Source organism: Mesoplodon mirus, assembly GCF_964341445.2.
Source record: "Mesoplodon mirus genome assembly, chromosome: 5".
Taxonomy (NCBI): Eukaryota; Metazoa; Chordata; class Mammalia; order Artiodactyla; family Ziphiidae; genus Mesoplodon; species Mesoplodon mirus.
This window is the reverse complement of record NC_138980.1, coordinates 15,802,487-15,824,242: the sequence shown is the minus strand read 5'-3', so window position 1 is coordinate 15,824,242 and position 21,756 is coordinate 15,802,487. Positions and strand designations below refer to the sequence as shown.

At 45.6% G+C, this 21,756-nt stretch overlaps 1 protein-coding gene across 2 annotated transcripts in view; it reads left to right on the top strand.

Moving 5' to 3' along the window:
* Positions 1–21,756, top strand: part of SH3PXD2B (SH3 and PX domains 2B) — a 112,843-nt gene that overhangs the window by 55,393 nt on the left and 35,694 nt on the right. For both annotated transcript variants that reach the window (XM_082623859.1, XM_082623858.1), the window contains exons 5-6: positions 9,043–9,134; positions 17,236–17,261. In XM_082623859.1, coding sequence (XP_082479985.1) covers positions 9,043–9,134; positions 17,236–17,261 — 118 coding nt within the window. The remainder of the gene's footprint in view (positions 1–9,042; positions 9,135–17,235; positions 17,262–21,756) is intronic.

The window sequence follows — 21,756 nt, the reverse complement described above, 5'->3', positions numbered from 1 at the left end:
ATAATGGGTGAATTTTATGGTGCATAAATTATACTTCAATAAGTCTGTAGAAAAATTTTGAAGGGGGAAAGTGTGGGGATAGACGCCCCTCTCTTGGCAGGAGATGTCGTGGAAGGGCAGAAAATCACTCCTGATTGAGCATCTTCTCTTTACCAGACATGACCACGTTTCATCCCTCCAATAACATGGAGGACGTGTTCTTTTTCCCTTTGTGTTGGTGAGGAAATGGAGGCCCAACAAAGCTACTCACAATAACAGTATTCGAGACTTTGAGAGATGAACCCAGCCCTTTTAGGACGTGGCACTCGCATACCACTTATGGCCTCTCTAAGAAAGTACAAATTCAAGAGGCCAAAGTAGTTAAGCATGTGTTTCATAGAAGCAGTTAGACTCAAACTCTTCTCTCTCCTAAGGATACCCTTAAAAAAGGGATGGGGATGAGGGGCAGGGCTCGTCACTCAGGCAAAAAGACACCACTGCTGCCTTCCAGATCTCAAAGGAAAGTTCAGATCTTTGCTCTTTGTCCTTTCCCAAACCTCTAGAGCCTAAAATTCCTTTGTCCAGGCCCTGCTGGCAAGAACTTTGAACCCTTGGGGTCACCTTAGCCAGCTGGCAAGTTCCACCTGGTACCTTCCCAGAAACCTCAGCCCAGGTGTGCTCTCCTGCTGCTTCCCCAGCCCACCCAACTTCTCTCCAGTCACACCTTCCTCTCACCCAGGGCTTCCCGAACCCCTGGACATTTGATTTGGAAAAGGAAATATAAAATCTTGGAGGGATAAGGGACAGCAGCAGCTGCCTGCATCTGGCTATGCTTGGAATGGTCCAGAGATCATGAATTGACCTGGATTAACCACAGGGAAGAAACTGCTTATGTTCCCTTATGTTACATGAGCCGCATGGAAGTTACCACCCCTGCTATTAATGCACCATAAGAAACAGAGCAGTTATTTGGGGGTTTTAGTGGCCAGATTCCCTGGGCTTAGCTTCAAGGGAACTGCCCTCCTGGAAGGAGATGAAACCATCCCTTTCGTTACAAGGCCTGTGAAGTCTTCTAGAGACTGCATAGACCTTTATGTAATGTTTGGTCTCTGTTATTGACATTGTTGTGAGCCGATTTAAGCCAATTTGATCTATCACTGTCAGCCTTATCTTGGTAGAAATTGGTAGTTTCCAATAGGTAGAGATAGAGGAAGGCTGTAGATGTCCCCAAACCTAGCTACCAGCTAGGAAGAAACTTTCTGCTCTACCAGGCCTATCATAAAGTTACAGTATTTAACATAGTATGGTGTTGGCACAAGGATAGACAACTATTGGAACAAAATAGAGAACCCAAAAACAGACCTATGTGTATTTGGACACTTTGATACTAACAAAAGCAGCTTTGTAGATCACTGAGGAAAAGTAGGATTCCTCAGTAAATGGGTATCCATATTGGAAAAAACAAAAAAGATAACTAACCCCTCCTGCCTTGCACACACATGGAATCATTTCCAAGTACATTGAAGACCTAAATGTAAGAGGTAATGATAAAAGGTTTTAGAAGATAAAAATAGGAAAATATCTTCCTAATCTCTAGGTATAGAGGGACTTCTAAAGACACAAAAAGTACCAAGCATAAAAAGATTGATTTATTTGACTACAGTACATTTAAGGACTTCTGTTCATCAAAAGACACAACGAAAATGCAACTCAGCCAAATCCTGCCACACATACAAGCATTTGTTATCAAGCAGCTCCCTAAACAGACTCTCAAGTTGTTCTATAAACTCAGTGAAATACCAGCTGTCTTGTCTGACACTGCTTTGCATGAAAGTTTCCTTACGACAGATGCAGTGGTATCCTAGTGGAAGGATCAGCTAATCCTAACCACGGTCTGACAGTAAAATCTTCAAGAAGAGATAGAACACAGAGGATTCAGAATCCTAGAACCAGGGTACCATGAAGGAGGATGTATAATGCTGGACTCGCCGTGTTCTGTTCAGGCAAGGGCCACCCCACATTTCACCAGTGAAGAAAATTATTTCTAACAACTGTTATGCTAGTAAATACAGGCTATAGTGTTGGTCAGAGGTGAAGATAGCTGCCGCCCCAAAGTAGCCTTTTCTGAAATGAGAACTAATGATTAGTCTCCTACTTGCTGAAGTGTTCATTCCCGATGAGGGTACTTTAGATATTAACTCACCATTATTAGAGTGTAGGTTAAATCTAACACACACACACACACACACACACACACACCTATGAACATGTGAGTGTGTATGCCCGTGCTGTAGTATTTTATTTTTTTATTTTTATTTTTTATTTTATTGAAGTATAGTTGATTTACAATGTTGTGTTAATTTCTGCTGTACGGCAAAGTGACTCAGTTATATATATATATTTTTTCATATTCTTTTCATTATGGTTTATCATAGGATATTGCATATGGTTCCCTGTGCTATACAGTAGGACCTTGTTGTTTATCCATCCTATATATAATAGCTTACATCTGTTAATCCCAAACTCCCAATACTTCCCTCCCCCACCCCCTCTACTGTGCTGTAGTATTGGGTTGACCAAAAAGTTCATTTGGGTTTTTCCATAACATCTTACGAAAAACCCAAACAAACATTTTGGCCAACCCTAAGGTTTTAAAGTAAACTCTATAGGCAGTATAACAGTAGTGTTTACCAGACTCCAGTCCCTTGAGACCTCCCCTGAAGATTTTTACCATATTCTACTACCTATATTATTATTAATATTTTTCTTTATATTAATTCACTTTTTTAACTTCTTTAAAAATATATATTTTAGAGAAAATTTTATATCACAACCATAATATAAAACTGGTATCACGTACCCTAAAAGTAAAAATAAAAACAGTGATGCAGCAGCAACAAAAACTTTTTAAATCTAGCCAGCTTCTGTTGCTTACTACCAGAGGAAGCTCTGCAGAGCCTGGTCATGCTCGCGGGAAGCAAGTTGGGGAAGTTCTTTCTTCTAGGAATTTTATAGTTTCAGGTCTTATGTTTAAGGCTTTAATCCATTTTGAGTTGATTTTTGTGTATGGTATAAGATAAGGGCCCAATTTCATTCTTTTGCATATGGATATCCAGTTTTCCCAGCACCATTTGTTGAAGAAGCTGTCCTCTCCCCGCCGTGGTATTCTTGGCACCTTTGTTGAGGATCAGTTAACCATATGCATGGATTTATTTCAGAGCTCTTGGCAATGATCTCATGGATATGACACGAAAATCATAGGCAACAAAAACAAAAATAAAAAAGTGGGAATACATCAAACTAAAAAGCTCCTGCACAGCAAAATGAATAATCTATAGAGTGAAAAGGCAAACTACAAAATGGGAGCAAATATTTTCAAATCACATATCTGATAAGGGGTTAATCCCCAATATATCAATATGTAAGGAACGTATACATCTCAATAGCAAAAAGAGCTAATAACCCAATTTTTAAGTGGGCCAAAGGCTTGAATAGACATTTCTCCAGAGGAGATACACAGATGACCAACAGGTATATGAAAAGTTGCTCAATGTCTCTACTTATCAGGGAATGCAAATCAAAACCACAATATGATATCACCTCACATCTGTAAGGATGGCTAGTGTCAAAAACAATAACATGAAGTGAGTCAGAAAGAGAAAAACAAATACCGTACGCTAACACATGTATATGGAATCTAAAAAAAAGTGGTTCTGATGCACCTAGGGGCAGGACAGGAATAAAGACTCAGATGTAGAGAATGGACTTGAGGACATGGGGTGGGAGAGGAGGGTAAGCTGGGACAAAGTGAGAGAGTGGCATGGACATATACACACTACCAAACGTAAAATAGGTAGCTAGTGGGAAGCAGCCGCATAGCACAGGGAGATCAGCTCGGTGCTTTGTGACCACCTAGAGGGGTGGGATAGGGACGTTGGGACGGAGGGAGACACAAGAGGGAGGGGATATGGGGATATATGTATACATATAACCGATTCACTTTGTTATACAGCAGAAACTAATACAATGTTGTAAAGCAAGTATACTCCAATAAAGATGTAAAAAAAAACAAAACAAGACAACAAGTGTTGGTGAGGATACAGAGAAACTGGAAGTCTTGCACACTGTTTGTGGGAATGCAAAATGCAGCCACTATGAAAAACAGTATGCAGGTTCCTCAAAAAATTAAAAATAGAACTACCATATAGTCAAGCAATCCTATTTCTGGATATTTGTCCAGAGGAATTGAAATCAGGATTTGGAAGAGACGTTAGCACTCCCATGTTCATTGCAGCACTGTTTACAATAGCCAAGATGTAGAATCAACCGAAATGTGGCCTGTACATAAAATAGCATACTATTCAGCCTTTAAAAAGAAGAAATTCGGCAATACGCAACAACATGGATAAACCTTAAGGACATTATGCTCAGTGAAATAAGCCAGTCACAGAAAGATCAAATACTGTATGATTCCACTTACATGAGTTATCTGAAATAGTCAAATTCATAGAATCAGAGAGTGAAATGGTGGTTGCCAGGGGCTGGGGGGAGGGAAAAATGAGGAGTTACTAATCAACAGGCATGAAGTTTCAGTCAAGCAAGAAGGAATCAGCTCTAGAGGTCTGCTGTACAATAGCCAACAGTACTGTGCTATGCACTTAAAATTTTGTTGAAGACACAAACTCTCTCTCTCTAGCCGAGGCGTTGTGATTGAACTGAATCACCTTGCTGACTCTAAAATCGTCCCTGGAAGCAGCACACTATTTTTTAAGTAAACATATATATATATATATATATATAATATTTATTTATTTATTTTTGGCTGTGCTGAGTCTTCGTTGTTGCGCGTGGGCTTTCTCTAGTTGCGGTCAGTTGAGGACTACTTTGTTGCAGTGTGCGGGCTTCTCACTGCGGTGGCTTCTCTTGTTGCAGAGCACAGGCTCTAGGTGCACAGGCTCAGCAGTTGTGGCACACGGGCTTAGTTGCTCCAGGGCATTTGGGATCTTCCCAGACCAGGGCTTGAACCCGTGTCCCCTGCATCGTCAGGTGGATTCTTAACTGCGCCACCAGGGAAGTCCCGCAGCACACTATTGTACTTGGTACAGTCCAGAGAGCCAGAGGGTTAACCGAATGTTTATCATGCAGCTAGTATATGATGGAAACCTTACAGCCACTTGCTCACTTGTTCTGTAGCACAACCCTACAGGATGGGTGTTAGTTATTTCCATTTTACAGATGAGCAGACTGAGGCTCAGAGGCCATAGGACATGGCTAGAGCCAGAACCAGGAGCTGGATCTTTCAGTATTACACAGGCAAGCAGGACTTGCCCTCCTCACCTCTCCTCTTGCCTCTGCATCGAGCAGCCACATCTGTCCAAAGGGCCAGGATTCCATGTGGAACAGAACCAGAGTTTTCTTGGAACTGCGGTTCTTTGTCATACTGACCAAACACGAGACAATTCTGGGGTATTTCAGAAGCAGAACTATTGCTGTGCCCCAGGTCATGTTTTTGCTGTTAGCCCGTCGTTCCAAAATGAAAGGGGCAAATATCAAAGCATTCGGTGCTTCCTTTTATGAGTAGCTTGGCTTTGTATTATGCTTTAGGGGTTTGGTTTGGCTTTTACCTCCTAGGATTTGCTCAAAACCTAAAGAGAACTTGGCAGTGTCGGGAGGTTTCCATGGGCCCCGTTGTCCCTTCTGCACTGGTCCATTCGGGGTCTCTGCCCATTTCAGCAGAGAGGCTCCCTGTAGGCAGAAACCATGGCCGCCTCAGGGCTTACCCAGGGCCACGTGGCCACGGCCAGGCCTCTTCCTCACATCATTTATCCAGCAGATACTTTCAAGCAGGCCTCAGCGTCCTCCCAGCACTGTCAAGGCATGTGGGAAGGTGCAGGAGGAAATCCTCTGGATTTGGGGTGGAGGAGCTGGGGGGCTCAAGTCCTAGTCACTTCCCCAGAACCTCTGTTTCACCGTCTCTAAAGTGGGCCAGCCCTTTCAGGATGACATGACATGATGCAGACGAACACATTTTGGGAGCCATCAAGTGCTGAGCCAACATAAGGGAATGTTGTGTTTGCAGTCTCGGGGGAGCCACAAGATTTCTGCCCACGAAGCAGCCAGGACACACCACGGTCCAGCATATAATCAGCCCCTTCATTATGTGGTTCCAACTGCAAGAGCTGCAGGATTTCAGAGGAAAGAGCCACCCACAGGGAGCCCCAAGACAGCAGGAAAATGAATACTCACTGCTCCAAACCAGAAAGAGAAGGGGGTCAGAAATGGGAAGTGGGATGTATCCACTCTCTCCCTCTTGGGCTCTCTGCCTCTGGCCTGGAAAAGGCTGGTCCCTGGGGATTTGCTACAGAGCAGGAGATACTTCAAGGCTAATAAAAAAAAATCAATGAGCCACAAATACCAGGCCCTTAGGTCAGCATCCTTCATCCTATCTTTATCCAGCATAGAAAGTAGACAGTGACCAGGGAAGGCACCCTAATAAAACATGTCCACTTGCCTTACAGATTTCCCCACTTTAGTTTTGGGCCAGGTCATACATCAGGAGAGGGGAAGTGGCTTAAAGTCAGAGCCTGACTCAAAGGTCATGTCAGGTCAGCAACCCAAATGGCTACCAAGGGGTGAATGAATAACCAAAATGTGTTGTATACATGGGATGGAATGCTATTCAGCCTTGAAAAGGAAAGACATTCTGACACATGCTACAATGTGGATGAACCTTGAGGACATAATGCTAAGTGAATCAACCAGTCACTTAGAGGGTAAATACTGTATGATTGCACTTATATGAGGTACCTGGAGTAGGCAAATTCATACACACAGAAAGTGGAATGGTGGTTGCCAGGGGCTGGGGAGGGGGAGTGGAAGGTTGTTGTTTGATGGGTACAGGGTTTCAGTCTTACAAGATGAAAAGAGTTCTTGAATGAATGGGCAGTGGTGATGGTTCCACAACAGTGTGAACATACTTAATGCCACTGAATTGTACACTTAAAAATGGTGAAGACCGGGGGCTTCCCTGGTGGCGCAGTGGTTAAGAATCCGCCTGCCAGTGCAGGGAACACGGGTTCGAGCCCTGGTCCGGGAAGATCCCACATGCCGTAGAGCAACTAAGCCCATGCGCCACAACTACTGAAGCCCGTGTGCCTAGAGCCCATGCTTCACAACAAGAGAGGCCACCACAATGAGAAGCCTGCGCACCGCAACAAAGAGTAACCCCCACTCACCGCAACTAGAGAAGGCCCATGCGCAGCAATGAAGACCCAACGCAGCCAAAAATAAATAAATAAATATTTTTTTTAAAAAGGTGAAGACAGTAATGATCTATGTGTATTTTACCACAATAAAATTTGTGGTAAAATTTAATTTAAAAATTAAAACTTCTTAAAAATTGGAAAAATAGATCATACAGGTCAAAATACCTCTGAAAGCGTTGTAGAAGGTACCACATTGGAGACCCCCATCTATCTTTCCATTAGTCCATCATAACCCAATGGCAGGGTTGGAAAAATCACTTTGTGAGGGGGTAGCTTTTAGAGGCTTCTTCTACAGAAGATACAAGACATGTCTCTTCCACTCCAGACTCAACACTCAGCATGGCAAGAAGGCATATGAGAGGCATCAGGGAACTGAGCCCTATCTGCGGAGAGAGCAGGGTCCCGCCTCACTCCACAGCACGCCTGTGTTGTTTAAATTCATGCCTCTGCACTAGGCTTCTCCATGCACAGAAGTTTGTAATAGAGTGTATGCACGAAACAACCCTACTGCGCTCAGATTTGCATCCTCAGAACCTGTGCCAGAGGGGGGCTTACGTAAACATTTGTTAAACTAAGCTCTTTATTCATTTTGGAGCCATGTCTTTGTTTCAAATCCTTTCATAATGGGATGTACCCTATAATTCTGTCCTGTGTCCACAGAAATCAGTGCAGTGCTGGGCATAAAGAAAATGTCTATTGAATCACTGAATGAATACCTGTTAGTAGAGAAACCAGCATAATAAATGCCTGGGCCCACTTCGTGCCCCTCACCACCTCCTCCAGCCCATTGGCAGGGACAGATGAGGCTCCTGTAACTGATGAGCCGAGGGGGCAGATTAACATGGACTTGGGCATTGGGACATCCCGGGTGTTTCAACCTTTTGTTAACCTGGGAACTTCTAACTTCTACCCAAATCATAAAACAGTCCCTTCACTTTAACACTTCAGATCCATGAGTTGGGGGCTTCCCTGGTGGCGCAGTGGTTGGGAGTCCACCTGCCAATGCAGGGGACGCGGGTTCGTGCCCCGGTCCAGGAAGATCCCACATGCTGCGGAGCGGCTGGGCCCGTGAGCCATGGCCGCTGAGCCTGCGCGTCCGGAGCCTGTGCTCCGCAACGGGAGAGGCCACAACAGTGAGAGGCCCGCATACCGCAAAAAAAAAAAAACAGATCCATGAGTTGGGACATGCAGACATGTCGGAAATAACCTAAATGTTCACCGGTAAGCAGCTAGTTGAATAAAACATGAGATTTCTATCTAATAGACACCAGTATCCAGTAGAGATGGTGATGTAGAAGAACAATGACATGGCATGAAGTTCACAATTTTTATTTTTAAAGTGTAGTTGATTTACAATGTTATATTAGTTTCTGATGTACAGCAAAGTGATTCAGTTATACATATATATATTCTTTTTCATATTCTTTTCCATTATGGTTTATTATACGATGTTGAATATAGTTCCCTGTGCTGTACAGTAGGACCTTGTTCACAATTTATTGCTTTGTCTAAATATGTACATATTATTTGTCCAAATATGCCTGTAATATATATGTGTGTATATATACTGTGTGTGTGTGTGTGGTCCCCAAACCAGCAGTGGCAACATCACCAGGGAACTTGCTAGAAATGTACATTCTCAGGCCCCACGCCAGACCTACTGAATCTGAAACTCTGGGAGTAGGGCCCAGCCCCCCGGGTGATCCTGATGCCTGCTCAAGTCTGAGGACTCCTGACTTAACGGCATTCCTGACACCCCTTCCCTTCCTCTGGGCTCACCTGTGTGTCTCTTCTCCAGGCCCTGATCCAGCTGCCCCCCTACATCTCTCAGTGTGATGAGGTGCTGCAGTTCTTTGAAACAAGACCTGAGGACCTGAATCCCCCCAAAGAGTAAGTTGGTTTGTGGATCTCCTTAGAGCATACTCTCACAGCCAGCCCCAGGAGGAATGGGAGGATAGCTAAGTAAAAATTAAACTAGATTACATCAGTGGAGCCCCTGCCGGGCCTCACTTCACGTAGCCTTTGTAGTGACTGCAGGTAGCCATAGCTGAGTTTTACAGGTGAAGGAAGCTGGCTGAGTGCACTACTGAATTCCCTAATGCCCTGTGTTTACCCACCATACCTGAACAGGGGAGACGGTGAGCCCTCGAGGCAGAGACTGTGTGCCTTGTCCTCAGAGGTAGATGTGCCCAGGACCATCAGGGATGTGAGTGCGTGACTGACTGAGACCTGCTCAAGGTCCCACCGCTAGTGAATGACGGGGCCAGGGTTTGATCTCACTTCTCCCCTCAGTGGACAGGCTGCGCTCCCAGATGCCAGGCAGTGCATCTCCCCAGCCCCACAATGCACATCGCCCAGAATCTCAATACCACCCGCCTGCTGGCCTTTACACACCAAGAGTTGATGGCATCAACAGCCGTGCCAGCGTGAAACGCTGACTGATGCATGATGCTTTTTTAAAAGACCTTTTCGGGGAAAGTCATCATATACGTCTGCAGAAAGAAAGGGTCTGTCTAATGGAAAAATCACAGTGGGGGAGGAGGACACAGACCACAGGTGCTGGGCTGTCCTGAGTCACAGGAGCAAGAGCTGGCAGGGTTAGGGGTCCACTGGGGCCCCGTCAGGAAGGGCCGAGAAGTGCCAGCCAGGCGCTGTTACGGGAGAAGTGTGAACTGGTCCGCTTAGTTCTGAGTGTAACTCACTGCCCAGGACAGCAGTAATGACCCAGGCTTACATCGGTTCAACGTTCACGTGCTAAGCACTTTATATAGGTTGAGCTAGAAAAACTCATGTTGCTTTCTAGAAGTGAATCTGGTGAACTCACAAAGCTTACTTTTTAAATAGACCTTTAAGGAGAAAGCAGCAAAGAGCTTTAACACATGAAATCAGGCCATTTATATATATACACGCAGCTACATGCAGAATCAAGTTCGGAGATCACAGAGGGTGAGCTGATCGCTCAGGACTAATGGTTTAACTACCACACAGATGAAACTTTCTACAGTCAACATATTGCAATAAACACCATTTCCTGTGACAAGCATGAAGTAAGTGAATACAGCTTCTCAGAGCCAGCACACAGAAGCATGGGAATGACATTCCATAAGGGACCACAGTAAATCTTTTGAATCAAAACATCACAAGGGAACGTCTTGCCAACACATGAATTTTTTTTGAAAAGATACAGAATAAGTGTAAATCTGCTAATGGGCCTGCAGCCCATCCTGGCTAATATTTCTGTTCTTGGTGTCTTTAGCATTTGTGCCTGGTAAACAGTCCCCAGCGTTTATGGACATAACAAGACATGGTGATATATTCTCAAGGAACTGTTGTCTACAGTGCTCCCAGGCAGTCAGGGTTAAACTGCTAACTCAGGCTGGTAGCCCCTGGCTTTGATTCTAATTTCTAGGTGAAGTGAATCAAAGAATATGGAGCTTAACGTATTCAGTTTCTACTTCATTCTATCACAAAACTGCCAGGTAGGAGCTGTTGTGCCCATTTTACAGATGAGGAAGTTGAGGTTCAGAATAAGGAAAGAGACTTGCCCAGGGTCACACAGGTTGGAAGAGGCGAGGTGGATCTTCCCCAGGTCTGCCTGAGTCTTCACGTAAGCTCTGTGTGTGTGCCTCCCACAGAAGGGACAACTGGGCTTAAGAGACAGAGTCTGGGTGAGTCTGGGTTTGCATTTGGGTACATCCAGGTTCAAATCTCACCTCTACCACTCATGGGCTGTGTAGCCTTGGGCCTCGATTTCACTCCTTGTGAAATGGGAATAGCAGTGAGCCTTACGATTACAGTGATGATGGAATGGCTGCCACAAGTAAAAATTCCAGGAACCTGCCAAGCGCTCAGAAAGTGGTGGCCCGTGGTATTTTTCCCTCTCTGGATACCCAACTGTAGCTGTTTTTACTCCCAGAGTTGTTCAAGACGTCCAGTTGATGGGCTTTCACAAGGAAGGATGCTTGGCCACTTTTAAGCCGAGTGGTTCTGGGCAGGCTGCTTCTCACCCCTACGCCTGTCTCCTGTCTCGTGGTGACATCTAGATTTTCTTCTACCTCGTCTCAGCCTCCCAGAGATCTTAACTTTGGGGAGGATCGTGGACCATTTGGAGAATCCAATAAAAGCTTTCTTCCTTCTCCTGAGAAAAATGCCCCCTGTTTCAGGAGGTCCTCAATTGTGCCAAATCCCATTCAGGGACTTGAGGTTAAGAACCGCCGCCCAGGCGCCCCTTCTGAATGTTAATGCTCAGAGGTCTTTGGCCTCCTGCCTGGCAAGGGTGGTGAGTGGGTCCCCAGCTCCGAGCAGGCATCAGCCCAACTTATCGACAGAGATGGGAGGGAGCCAGGTCAGGGGCAGCCCGCTGTGCTTGAGAAGAGTCCGGGCACCTTCGTGCAGGAAGGAGGGACACTGGGGAACATAGGGTGGGAGCCAGCCCTCTAGAGGAGCCGGCATGTCAGGGAGGCTGTTTGGGAGCTTTGTCATGCTCTCTGGTGGCCACAGCCCGACGTTCCCCACTTGCTGGCTGCCTTGGGCTTGTAGAAGGAACAGAGGACTGGGAGTTCTAGACCCTGTGCTGTTCCCGGTCCGGAGCACCAGCATTGTTCATCCGTTCAGGAAATAAGGCCCACGGGCTGGGCACGGGGAAACAAAGAGATGACATGGAAGATGCAGTCTGTGCCCACAGGGAGCTTCCAGTCTGCTGGCCAGGCAGCCAGCTATTCCACCCGGGCAGAGCAATCCCCTCCCCTCCCCTTCTGCCTCGCTTACTTCATCTGTGAAATGAGACCACGTCACCTGCCCCACCCACATTATGGGGTTATTGGGAGACTGAAATGAAATAATGGTGGGAAAATTAGGACATGCTCAGCAGCTAGTTTTCTGGAGTTTGGGGGCTGAAATCGTGGTGAGCCCCCCTGGGTCTTATGCTTGATAATTCAAAAGATAGACCTGTTCCCCAGTTTCCTGGAGTTAGAGTTTTGTTCTTATACTTTTAAGGTAAATCCATTTCTTCACTTCTTCAATGGGAATAATAGTATAGTCATCCCTCATTACTAGCAGGGGGATTGGTTCCAGGACCCCCCATGGAACCAAAATCCACGGATGCTCAAGTCCCTTATATAAAATGGCATAGTGTTTGCATATAACCTACGCACATCCTCCCATATACTTTAAATCATCTCTACATTACTTATAATACCTGATACAATATAAATGCTCTATAAATAGTTGCCAGGCACACAGCAAATTTAAGTTGTGTTTTTTGGAACTTTCTGGAATTTTTTTCCTGAACATTTTCAATCTGAGGTTGGTTGAATCCATGGATGTGGGACCCACAATCACTGTGAGGCTTGAATCTATGTGTGTGAAGTGCTGAGCACAGTGCCTGACACATAGTAGGTACACAGTTTTCACATCTCCTTGGCTGCCAGGGCCAAGATGCTTGGGTTCTGTGATCTTTTATGAGATGGTAAGAGAGAAGCTAATTGGTCCGTTTGATTGTTGTACATCACTGGAAGAAGTGGGTACCATGTGGAGATGCTTGTTCTCATATGGGAGGACCAGAATCTTTCATCTCAGGCCTTCCAAATGGCTCTCCCTTCCCCCACATCTCTGGGCAAAAACCAGCAAAGACAGGGTCAACCATTCAAGTGTGTTAACTCCCCAAACATTTCCCACAACTGCCACCCACACTGAAAGTCCAGAAAAACAAGCCTAGTTCCTGCCTTTGGGGTCTTGGGGGCCAGTGGACATTTTTTGAGCTATTTTTATTATTGATTTGTACAGGCTGTTTATATAGTAAGGAATTAGCCTTTTCCGTATTTGTGGTAAATATTTGTCCCTTTTATTGTGCATTTATATCTTGTTCCTGGATTTTATGATGTATATAAGTTTTATATTTTTGTGAAGTCAAATCCGGTGACCAATTTTTTAGTTGTGGTTTCTTTCATTTGCTTTCAGTCTAAGAAGGACAGTCACCATTCAGACACAAGATAGTTCCCTTAATTTTTTTCTAGTTGATTTATGCTTTGGGTTTTCTTTTAATATTTACTCATTAAATCGATTAGAATTCATTTCAACATTTGGCATGTGGTGAGAATCTAAAGTTTTTTCCTCTGGTTAGAACCTTTTGACCGGCTAGAAGAAATCTTATTTCTCCATTTATTTAAAAACAAAAAAGACCACAATCTATAGTGTTTAATGATCACTTCCCTTTCTTCCTTCAGGAATAATACAAGAGAAAAACAGCACCTGCCCTCAGAGGGGCTTCTATACTGGTGGGAAAGGCCACGTGAACATGTGGATACGTGTGGCCTGTGCGCACACAAACACACGCACAAATAGAACATCCACTAAAAATACAAAACACAGCCTAGACTGTACCCCAAGAAAGCACAAAGTAACAGCTGAGATAAGCTAACCAGCATCCTGCTGAAATAGATGTATTTAGTTCCAAGAGGCTTCCTGGAAGGAAAGGGAAGTTTTCAATCTCTTTGTCTGTTCCCCTCTGTGTGACCTTGGACAAGTGACTTGACTTCTCTGAGCTTCTCTTTCCTCATCAGTAAAGTGGCCATGGCTAACCTTGCTCTCATCTTGGTTAGGCAATATCCTGCTCATAAAGGGTAGTGATAGTGTCAGGCACATGGCAGGTGCTTACCTAGTGATGCCTTCCTGTCCTTAAGCCAGACTTTGAAGGAAAAGGGAGGGAGGGAAGGAGGGAAGGAAGGAGAGAGGGAGGAAGGGAGGGAGGGAGGGAAGGAGGGTGCTGAGAACCCCAAGGGTGGCTTTGGGGCCACAGGAGGCAGCTTCAGCTGGGCCTCGGTTGTTTAGGCAGTAATGAATGGTGAGGGCAGGTGCTCCGTGAGGTTGGTCCCTTGGTCAGGATTCTGATGCTCAGACCTGAGTTAGGGCTTGTGATGGAGACTGGGAGTCTTTCCCAGCAGTTTCTAAGGAAAGAAATGAATGGTGCCCTTAGAGGAGCACCATTTTCGCTACCATTCCTGGGTAAACTTGAGATCACCCTGAGCGTGTCGCACAGAAAGTAACGTGCCTGCTTGATCCCACACAAGCTGCTGCTTGAAACCGAGAGCCCCCAGCTGCCCCTCACCCCCGTGCTCCAGCTAGGACAGCGAGACAACTGGCAGGGGTACGCGGTAGTGTGGGAGCTGGGATTTCAGGTATCCCAGACTGTGGCTCAGGCCGCAGCCTGGATGGCGACGAGGGAAGAGGGCTTTACACGGAAGCAGACTTAAGAGACCTTTGCTGGTGTGTCCTGGAGCCAGCAGCTAAGAGGCAACTTCCCCCACAGGACAGTCCAGGGTGTGGTCAGGAGAGTGGGCTCCAGCCAGGCTTCCCGGGTTCCAGTCCTGGGAGAGATGCCTCACCTCTCTGGCCCTCAGTGTCTCCACGTGCGAAATGGAGTGACCCTCAAGGGTTGACGTGAGGATTCTGCGGGCCAGTCCAGGTACAGCATTCTGACCAGGACGCTGTCCATAGTGAGTGGCAGGAAATGTGAGCTGGGATATTCCACTGTCACCCTCTCCCTCCCCTGCACAGGGGAGTGACACTGAGCGTCACTGGGTAATGGCTGTCCAGAGGACATCACTACTGACTGGCCCAGCCCATCCCCTCCTTCCAGACACACAGGAGGGCAGCCCCAAGCTCCGGGGCTTGGCTTAGCTCCCTGCTCCCCCACTTTTGAGGTTACCCCGAAAGCATTATTACATGGTGGTTAAAAACCCAGACTTTAAAATCAGACACTGAATAGACATTTCTTCAAAGAAAATACAAAAATGGCCAAGAAGCATATGAAAAGATGCTCAGCGTAGCGTCCTTAGCCATCAGGAAATGCAAGTTCCAACCACAGTGAGATACCACTTCATACCCACTAGTGTGGGTAGAATCAAAAAGATAGATAGCAACAAGTGTTGAGGATGTGCAGGAACTGGAACCTCCCGATGTTGCTGGTGGGAGTCTACAATGGTGCAGCCACTGTGGAAGACAGCCTGGCAGTTCCTCAGAAAGTTAAGCCTAGGGACTTCCCTGGCAGTCCAGTGGTTAGGACTTGACCTTCCAATGCGGGGGATGCAGGTTCAATCCCTGGTCGGGAGCTAAGATCCCATGTGCCTTGGGGCCAAGAAGCCACAACATTAAAGCAGAAGTAATATTGTAACAAATTCAATAAAGACTTTTAAAATGGTCCACATCAAAAAAAAAAAAAAAAAGTTAAGCCTAGAGTTACCATATTACCTAACAATTCCATTCCTACATCTATAATCAAGAGAAATAAAAATATATGTCCATACAAAAACTTGTGTACAAAGTTCATAAAAGCATTATTCATAATAGCCAAAAAGTGGAAACAACCCAAATGTCCATTGGCTGATGAACAGATAAAACGTGGTTTATCCACACAGTGGGATATTATTCAGCCATAAAATGGAATGAACACTGATAACGTGCTACAACGTGGATGACCCTTGAAAACATGTTACATGAAAGAAACCAGTCACAAGAAGCCACCTATTATATGGTTCCATTCATACTAAATGTCCAGAATAGACAAATCCTTAGAGATAGCAAGCATATTAATAGTTGTCAAAGGCTGGAAGGAATAGAAATGGAGAGGAACTGCTAAGGGGTACAGGGTTTCTTTTGAGAGTGATGAAAATTTTCTGGAATTTGCTGATGGCAGTGGTTGCACAACTTTGTGAATATACTAAAAAACAGTTCATTCTACACTTTAAAAGGATGAAATTTATGGTATGTGAATTATATTTCAATTTTTTTTTTTTTTTTTTTTTTTTTTCTTTTTGCGGTATGCGGGCCTCTCACTGTTGTGGCCTCCCCCGTCGCGGAGCACAGGCTCCGGACGCGCAGGCCCAGCAGCCATGGCTCACGGGCCCAGCCGCTCCGCGGCACATGGGATCCTCCCAGACCGGGGCACGAACCCGTATCCCCTGCATCGGCAGGCGGACTCTCAACCACTGCGCCACCAGGGAGGCCCTATATTTCAATTTTTTAAAATGGAGATAGGCCTGGGTTCAGACCTTGGCTGTGCTTCTTGCAAGCTGTGTGACCTCGGGCAAGTTACTTAACTTCTCTGTGCCTCATTTTCCTCATCTGTAAAATGGGCACCAAGAGAGTACTTATTTCCTGTGGTTATTATGAGTATTAAATGAGTGGACTAAAAGTGCCTAGCGGGGTCCTAGCACAGGGTGATAACATTGATTAGGAATTTTGTAGTATTAGCTAATGTTACCTCTGCCACAATATCTATCTCAACCCAGCCATCCTATCACCTCCCTTTACTTTTTATAACATCAGAAAGCGTTTGACTAATGGGATAATTTACTTAAAGGTATGTCGTAAAACCTGATTTGTAACATTTTGTTCATAATGCAGTTGTGTGTATAAACTCTGACGTGGTTGACACGCGTATGGGAGCGATGACTCATTCTGTATGGATTCTAGCCCATAATAGTGTCCTCTGTGTCACCGTGAGGGAGATGTGCTGGGTTCACTGCTAGCCAGATGTCTCCCCGGTTTTAGTGTATCCCACTCACCACCGAGCACTTCCTACTCCAATTGTACAGCTCAGGGCACTGCTCATAAGTGGGGCAAGGCCTCCACCGTGCCTGGTGAGGTGGGCGTCAGCCTCAGTGCAGTGTGAGGTCCTAACTCCTGTTTTCAGACTGCATACCCACCTCTACCCACTGCCTATCAGCTCCTCCCCAGAGCCCCCTACTCTACCAATAGAGTGGAGATGCTGGTCCCCAGGGCACCAGAGCACTTATCAGGCAAAGGGAGAAAATTAAAAGGAATTCTTTTTTTTTTAAAGAGTCTAGGTCCCTGGGACTGGCTTGGATTTTACACTCATTAACTGGAGATGTTGTGGGATGGAAAATCTCAGTTTCCTAACGGAATAACTCATAACAGTACAGAAAAGATACTGACTCATTACTCTTTCCCACCCCTATTCTTTCCTGTACAGGGAACATGTTGGGAAAAAGAAACCTGGTAAGAATATTTTCCATTTTCTCCTACTCATTGGATGTTTAGCATACCCCTACTGAGCGATGTCCAGGCCCTGGGCACTGCATGGGGGATACAGTGATGTGGATGGATGGCTGGCTGGACGGATGGATGGATGGATGGATGGATGGATGCCAAAGGACATTCGGGGCTGAGGGGACGGCGTGCAGGCTGGGAGGTGCAAGCATACAGTCGATTTGGGCCTGATCCATTCGCCAGCCTCGGCACCAGGCCTGGCTCTGTGCTTCCTTCGATCAGCCACTGATCTGGGCAGTGACAGCTGCTCTTGCAGGCAGCTCTCATACTCACTTCACTCTCCCCACAGTCAATTCTCTTCCTAACACCCTTTCCATTCCCTGGACAGCAGGACCCTTATGTCAGAAAAAGAGAAGGTGAGAAGTTGAATATGCCCAGAGGAAAGATTTGAGTTCTCACAGGCCTGGGGTTGATAAGCTTAGATTCACAATCGCCCAGCTTTGTCCTCCTGCAACCCAAGAACATCCTGCACATCTGCAAAGGCCCTAGCCCATACCACATCTGGAGCCAATGTGGTCTTCAGAGCTTTCTGGAATTCTAAATTCTTTATCTAGAACTCCAGGAAGTTTGAGGGGGTTGATAAGGATGGGTGGAGAGGAGGCCAAGCAGAGATTCCAAAAGTGGGAAAGGATGCCTTCTCTCATGGGCCTCAGTTTCATCATCTGTAAAATGGGCATAAGGATAGTAATCTACCTTGTAGGAGTATTATAGGATTCATAATAATATGTATAAAGCACTTAGAACAGTGCCTGGCATGTTGAAAGAGACACATGTTTGTGCTGTTTTTATGCTACTGCTATTAATTCAGAACACACAGGTGTTCTTGTCCAGCATCAGTAACAATTCCAAATTCAACAACTCTGGTCCCTTTACTGCTTCCTGGGTACAAGGCCTGTGGTCAGCTTTATGGGCCCCAAGGCCATTCCTGCAAGGAAGAGTGGAGAGGAATTGGATTTCTTCGTCTCAAGGTATGGCATCTGGAGTGAACTCTGGTCTTTTCCCAACCAGTCTGTTTACAGCTCTGCTTTCTAGCTTAATAGGTACTGGCCAGAGCCGTGGCATCCTGCTAAAGCTACAAATAGCCCTTGAGCCCCGAGGATAATGATATGTTTCTTAGAAAAGAGCAGAGAGGAGAAGAGAAGCAGACAGTCTTCGTCTGGTCACAGAGTTTCTGGCTTTGAGTGTGCGGAGACTTTCCCGGAGGGGACGGGTGGGAGGGAGAGAGGAAACAGACAGCTCTGGTTTGTGAAAACAGAAGTATTCAGTCAGGACAGGCTTGATGAGGGGACTGGTCTGGAAAAGAGAAAAGCTCTAATTTGTGGTGACCACTGTTACATCATTCACCTGCAATGATGGGGGATGGATTTATTTATAGTTCAACTGGGTGGAAAATAGCATCTTTCTTCATTCAGACTAAGAACCCATGCTGGGACTTGCCTTATTTTTTTATCTGACCTTTGAAAACTTCCTTTATGTTAGAACAAGCCTCCTTGATTAAATTGAAAAAGGATTTAAGGTTGACAGCCCAAGCCCTGAAATTTCTGTGTGAGAATTCTGAGTTGAAGAAGGCTTATCTCTCTCCAGAATTTCCCTCTGGTGGCTGACTGCCTGGCTGGTTCCTGCAGACTTTGGCTAATGTGGTCTCAAATTCTGCTCATTCTGCAGGAAAAAAATCTTCCCACCAAAATTTCACAGATCACGTGATTATTTAAGGAGCACCTTTTCTTCCTGATTTTTCTACCCTTTACTTATTGAAATATTCTCTTGTTTACTGGCTCTTTCAGCAAGACTGACAGTGTAGTGAATTTCTAGGAAGAAAGCCCTCTTTTACCATTACTCATCATTTTAAAAATTCTGTGGTAGATGAGGCACTTTACCTTTGGCGAATATTTTATGTTTCTTTGGGGGTTTTTTGTTTTTGTTTTTTGTTTTTTGGCCACGCTGCATGGAATGAGGGATCTTATTCCCCCGACCAGTGATTGAACCTGAGACCCCGGCAGTGGAAGTGCGGAGTTTTAACCACTGGACCACCAGGGAAGTCCCATGAATATTTCATAGCACTTCCTTAATGATAAAATCACCCTTCCACTGTCAAAGCTCCTCCTTTCTCTTGGCCTTTTCCTTCCCTCTTATTCCCTGCTGGACCACAAGAATGACATTTCTCATCTAGGAATACTTTGATTTCACACTTGTAGCTCCTAGAACTTAGTTCTATCTGCATCAACTTTTAGGTACTGCAATTACTATGCATTATAGAGCCTGGTTGCAGTATCACACTCCACCAGTAGATGTCTCCACCTAACACCTAAATGGTCTATGTAGCCTAGTTTGAGACTCCTAGTAGAATAAATGAATGGTGTTTTGATAAGTTGAGTGCTCTGGATAAAATGAAGGCAACCTGCCCTGGAAAAACTGGTCCTGAAAAAGCAACTCCATGCACTCTTTTCTGAGCCACTTAATGGCAGGAAACTAGTCTAAAAGCTACTGTTGGACTTCCCTGGTGGCTCAGTGGTTAAGACTCCGCCCTCCCAATGCAGGTGGCCTGGGTTCAATCCCTGGTCAGGGAACTAGATCCCACATGCATGCCGCAACTAAGAGTTTGCATGCCACAACTACTGAGCCAGCAAGCTGCAACTAAGGAGTCCACGAGCCACAACTAAGGAGGCCGCCTGCCACAACTAAGACCTGGCTCAACAAAATAAATAAATAAATAAATATTTTTTTAAAAAAAAAACAGTGCTAACGCATTCTTATAAAAAGTAAATAAATAGAAATAAAAGCTACTGTCATAGAAGAACAGGAAGGATATGTAAGGCTCAGACCTGGCCCCTGAGCAAGTCTTGGAAGAAGTGCCAGCCCTGAGCTCTGTGCCAGCACCTGATGTGCTCGTGCCAGCCTAGAGTCCTCAGCCCTGTTCCCAGCCCTCCTCATTTCCTGGCTTCATGTCTTGTTCGCAGTGAGTCCCCCAGTTCCCTCGGAACTGATCCTGTCCCTGCTCATAGTTAGCCCAAATCAGTTGGCAGCCTGGTTAGGAGAGCTGGTGCAGAAATGAATAGATCAGCCCATTGATCAGAATCCTGGAAACTGTATGTGGTACAACTGGGCCACCATCAGTTGTTAAAACCGGGTAGCAACAATTGAACTTTTTGGACAGAGTAACCTGGCTTAAGTGGACCTTGACTTATCCAAAGTCTCTGTCCCTTCTTACAGGCAAGAAGTAGTCTTTGGTTGCTCATAAGATAGACAGGTACCTGCCAGTAACTCAGCACTGTGTGTTCTCAGGAGGAGGCCTGAGCAGTGTAGGGCAGGAAGGGTTTCTAGATGTCTCCATTCATCCTTTGTTCATTCACGCCACAAGTGTTCATTGAGCCTCTGTGCTGAGTGAACAAGACAGACACAGTTATTCATTCAATGCTTATTAAGCACCTACTGTGTGCCTGACATTGTTCTAGGTCCCCGGGAAATGCAAAAGGTGTTCCCCACCATGGGAACACCATGTGGGAAGTAACCTCACAGTCTGGTAGAAAAGACAGATACGTAAACAAAATTAAATGTTGTAAGTGCCGTGAGAGAAGGCATTTGAATGTCTCCCTGAGGTTGGAAGTCATTTAAAGCTGTTTTAAAATATTCATTCTTTCATTCAGATATTTATTGAGCCTTTGTAGATGCCATTCGTGTTCTAGTCCAGTGGTTGGCAAATGTTTTTGTCTCTAAAGGTCCAGATAGTAAATATTTTAGGCTTTGCAAGCCCCATGCAGACTCTGTCACTAATAATAATATTTTGTTTCCTCTTCCTTTCATTCTCCTTCTTATTCTTTACAAATCTTTAAAAGTATAAAAACACATTCTTAGCTCCCCTTGCACAAAAATGGACCATTTTTGTGACTTCTGAGCAAGCTCTCTGGCTGCAGTATGGAGGATGGACTGGAGGGGCAGGATGGAGACCAATCACGGGGTGTCCCGCCTGCACACCCCGGGCCACAAGAAGCCTTTCTCAGACCCTGGTGAAAAGGATGTGGCGTAGTGAGGATGTGGGTGAAGCAAGGTGATGGAGTGCTAGCAAGAAGGTCCTCCCACATCAGACCCATGGCTCTGCGGGAGGGAATCCTGACGGCTGCCACGAGGGACAGCAGAGAATCCCCACACCTGAACACAAGACACCTCCTGGCGCCTCCAGCCCACTGCCCGCCTGCCTGGGAAACCTGGGCTGTCTCTGGCCACTAACCCGGGCAGCAGGCTCAGCTTCCAGCCTGACTGTGAAGTGGGTGCTTCTCTCCCCTCTCCAGTTCTTTGTCTCCAGTTGAGGCACAGGGAAGCATGGCTACCTGGATACAGCCCACGTGAGGTTAAAAAAGAAGGGCAGAGGCATTCTTGGGGTTCTGAGCCCTGAGGCAGATTATATTCTGGGATAAAAACTGTGGACCCCAGTCTCTACCTATTGCAT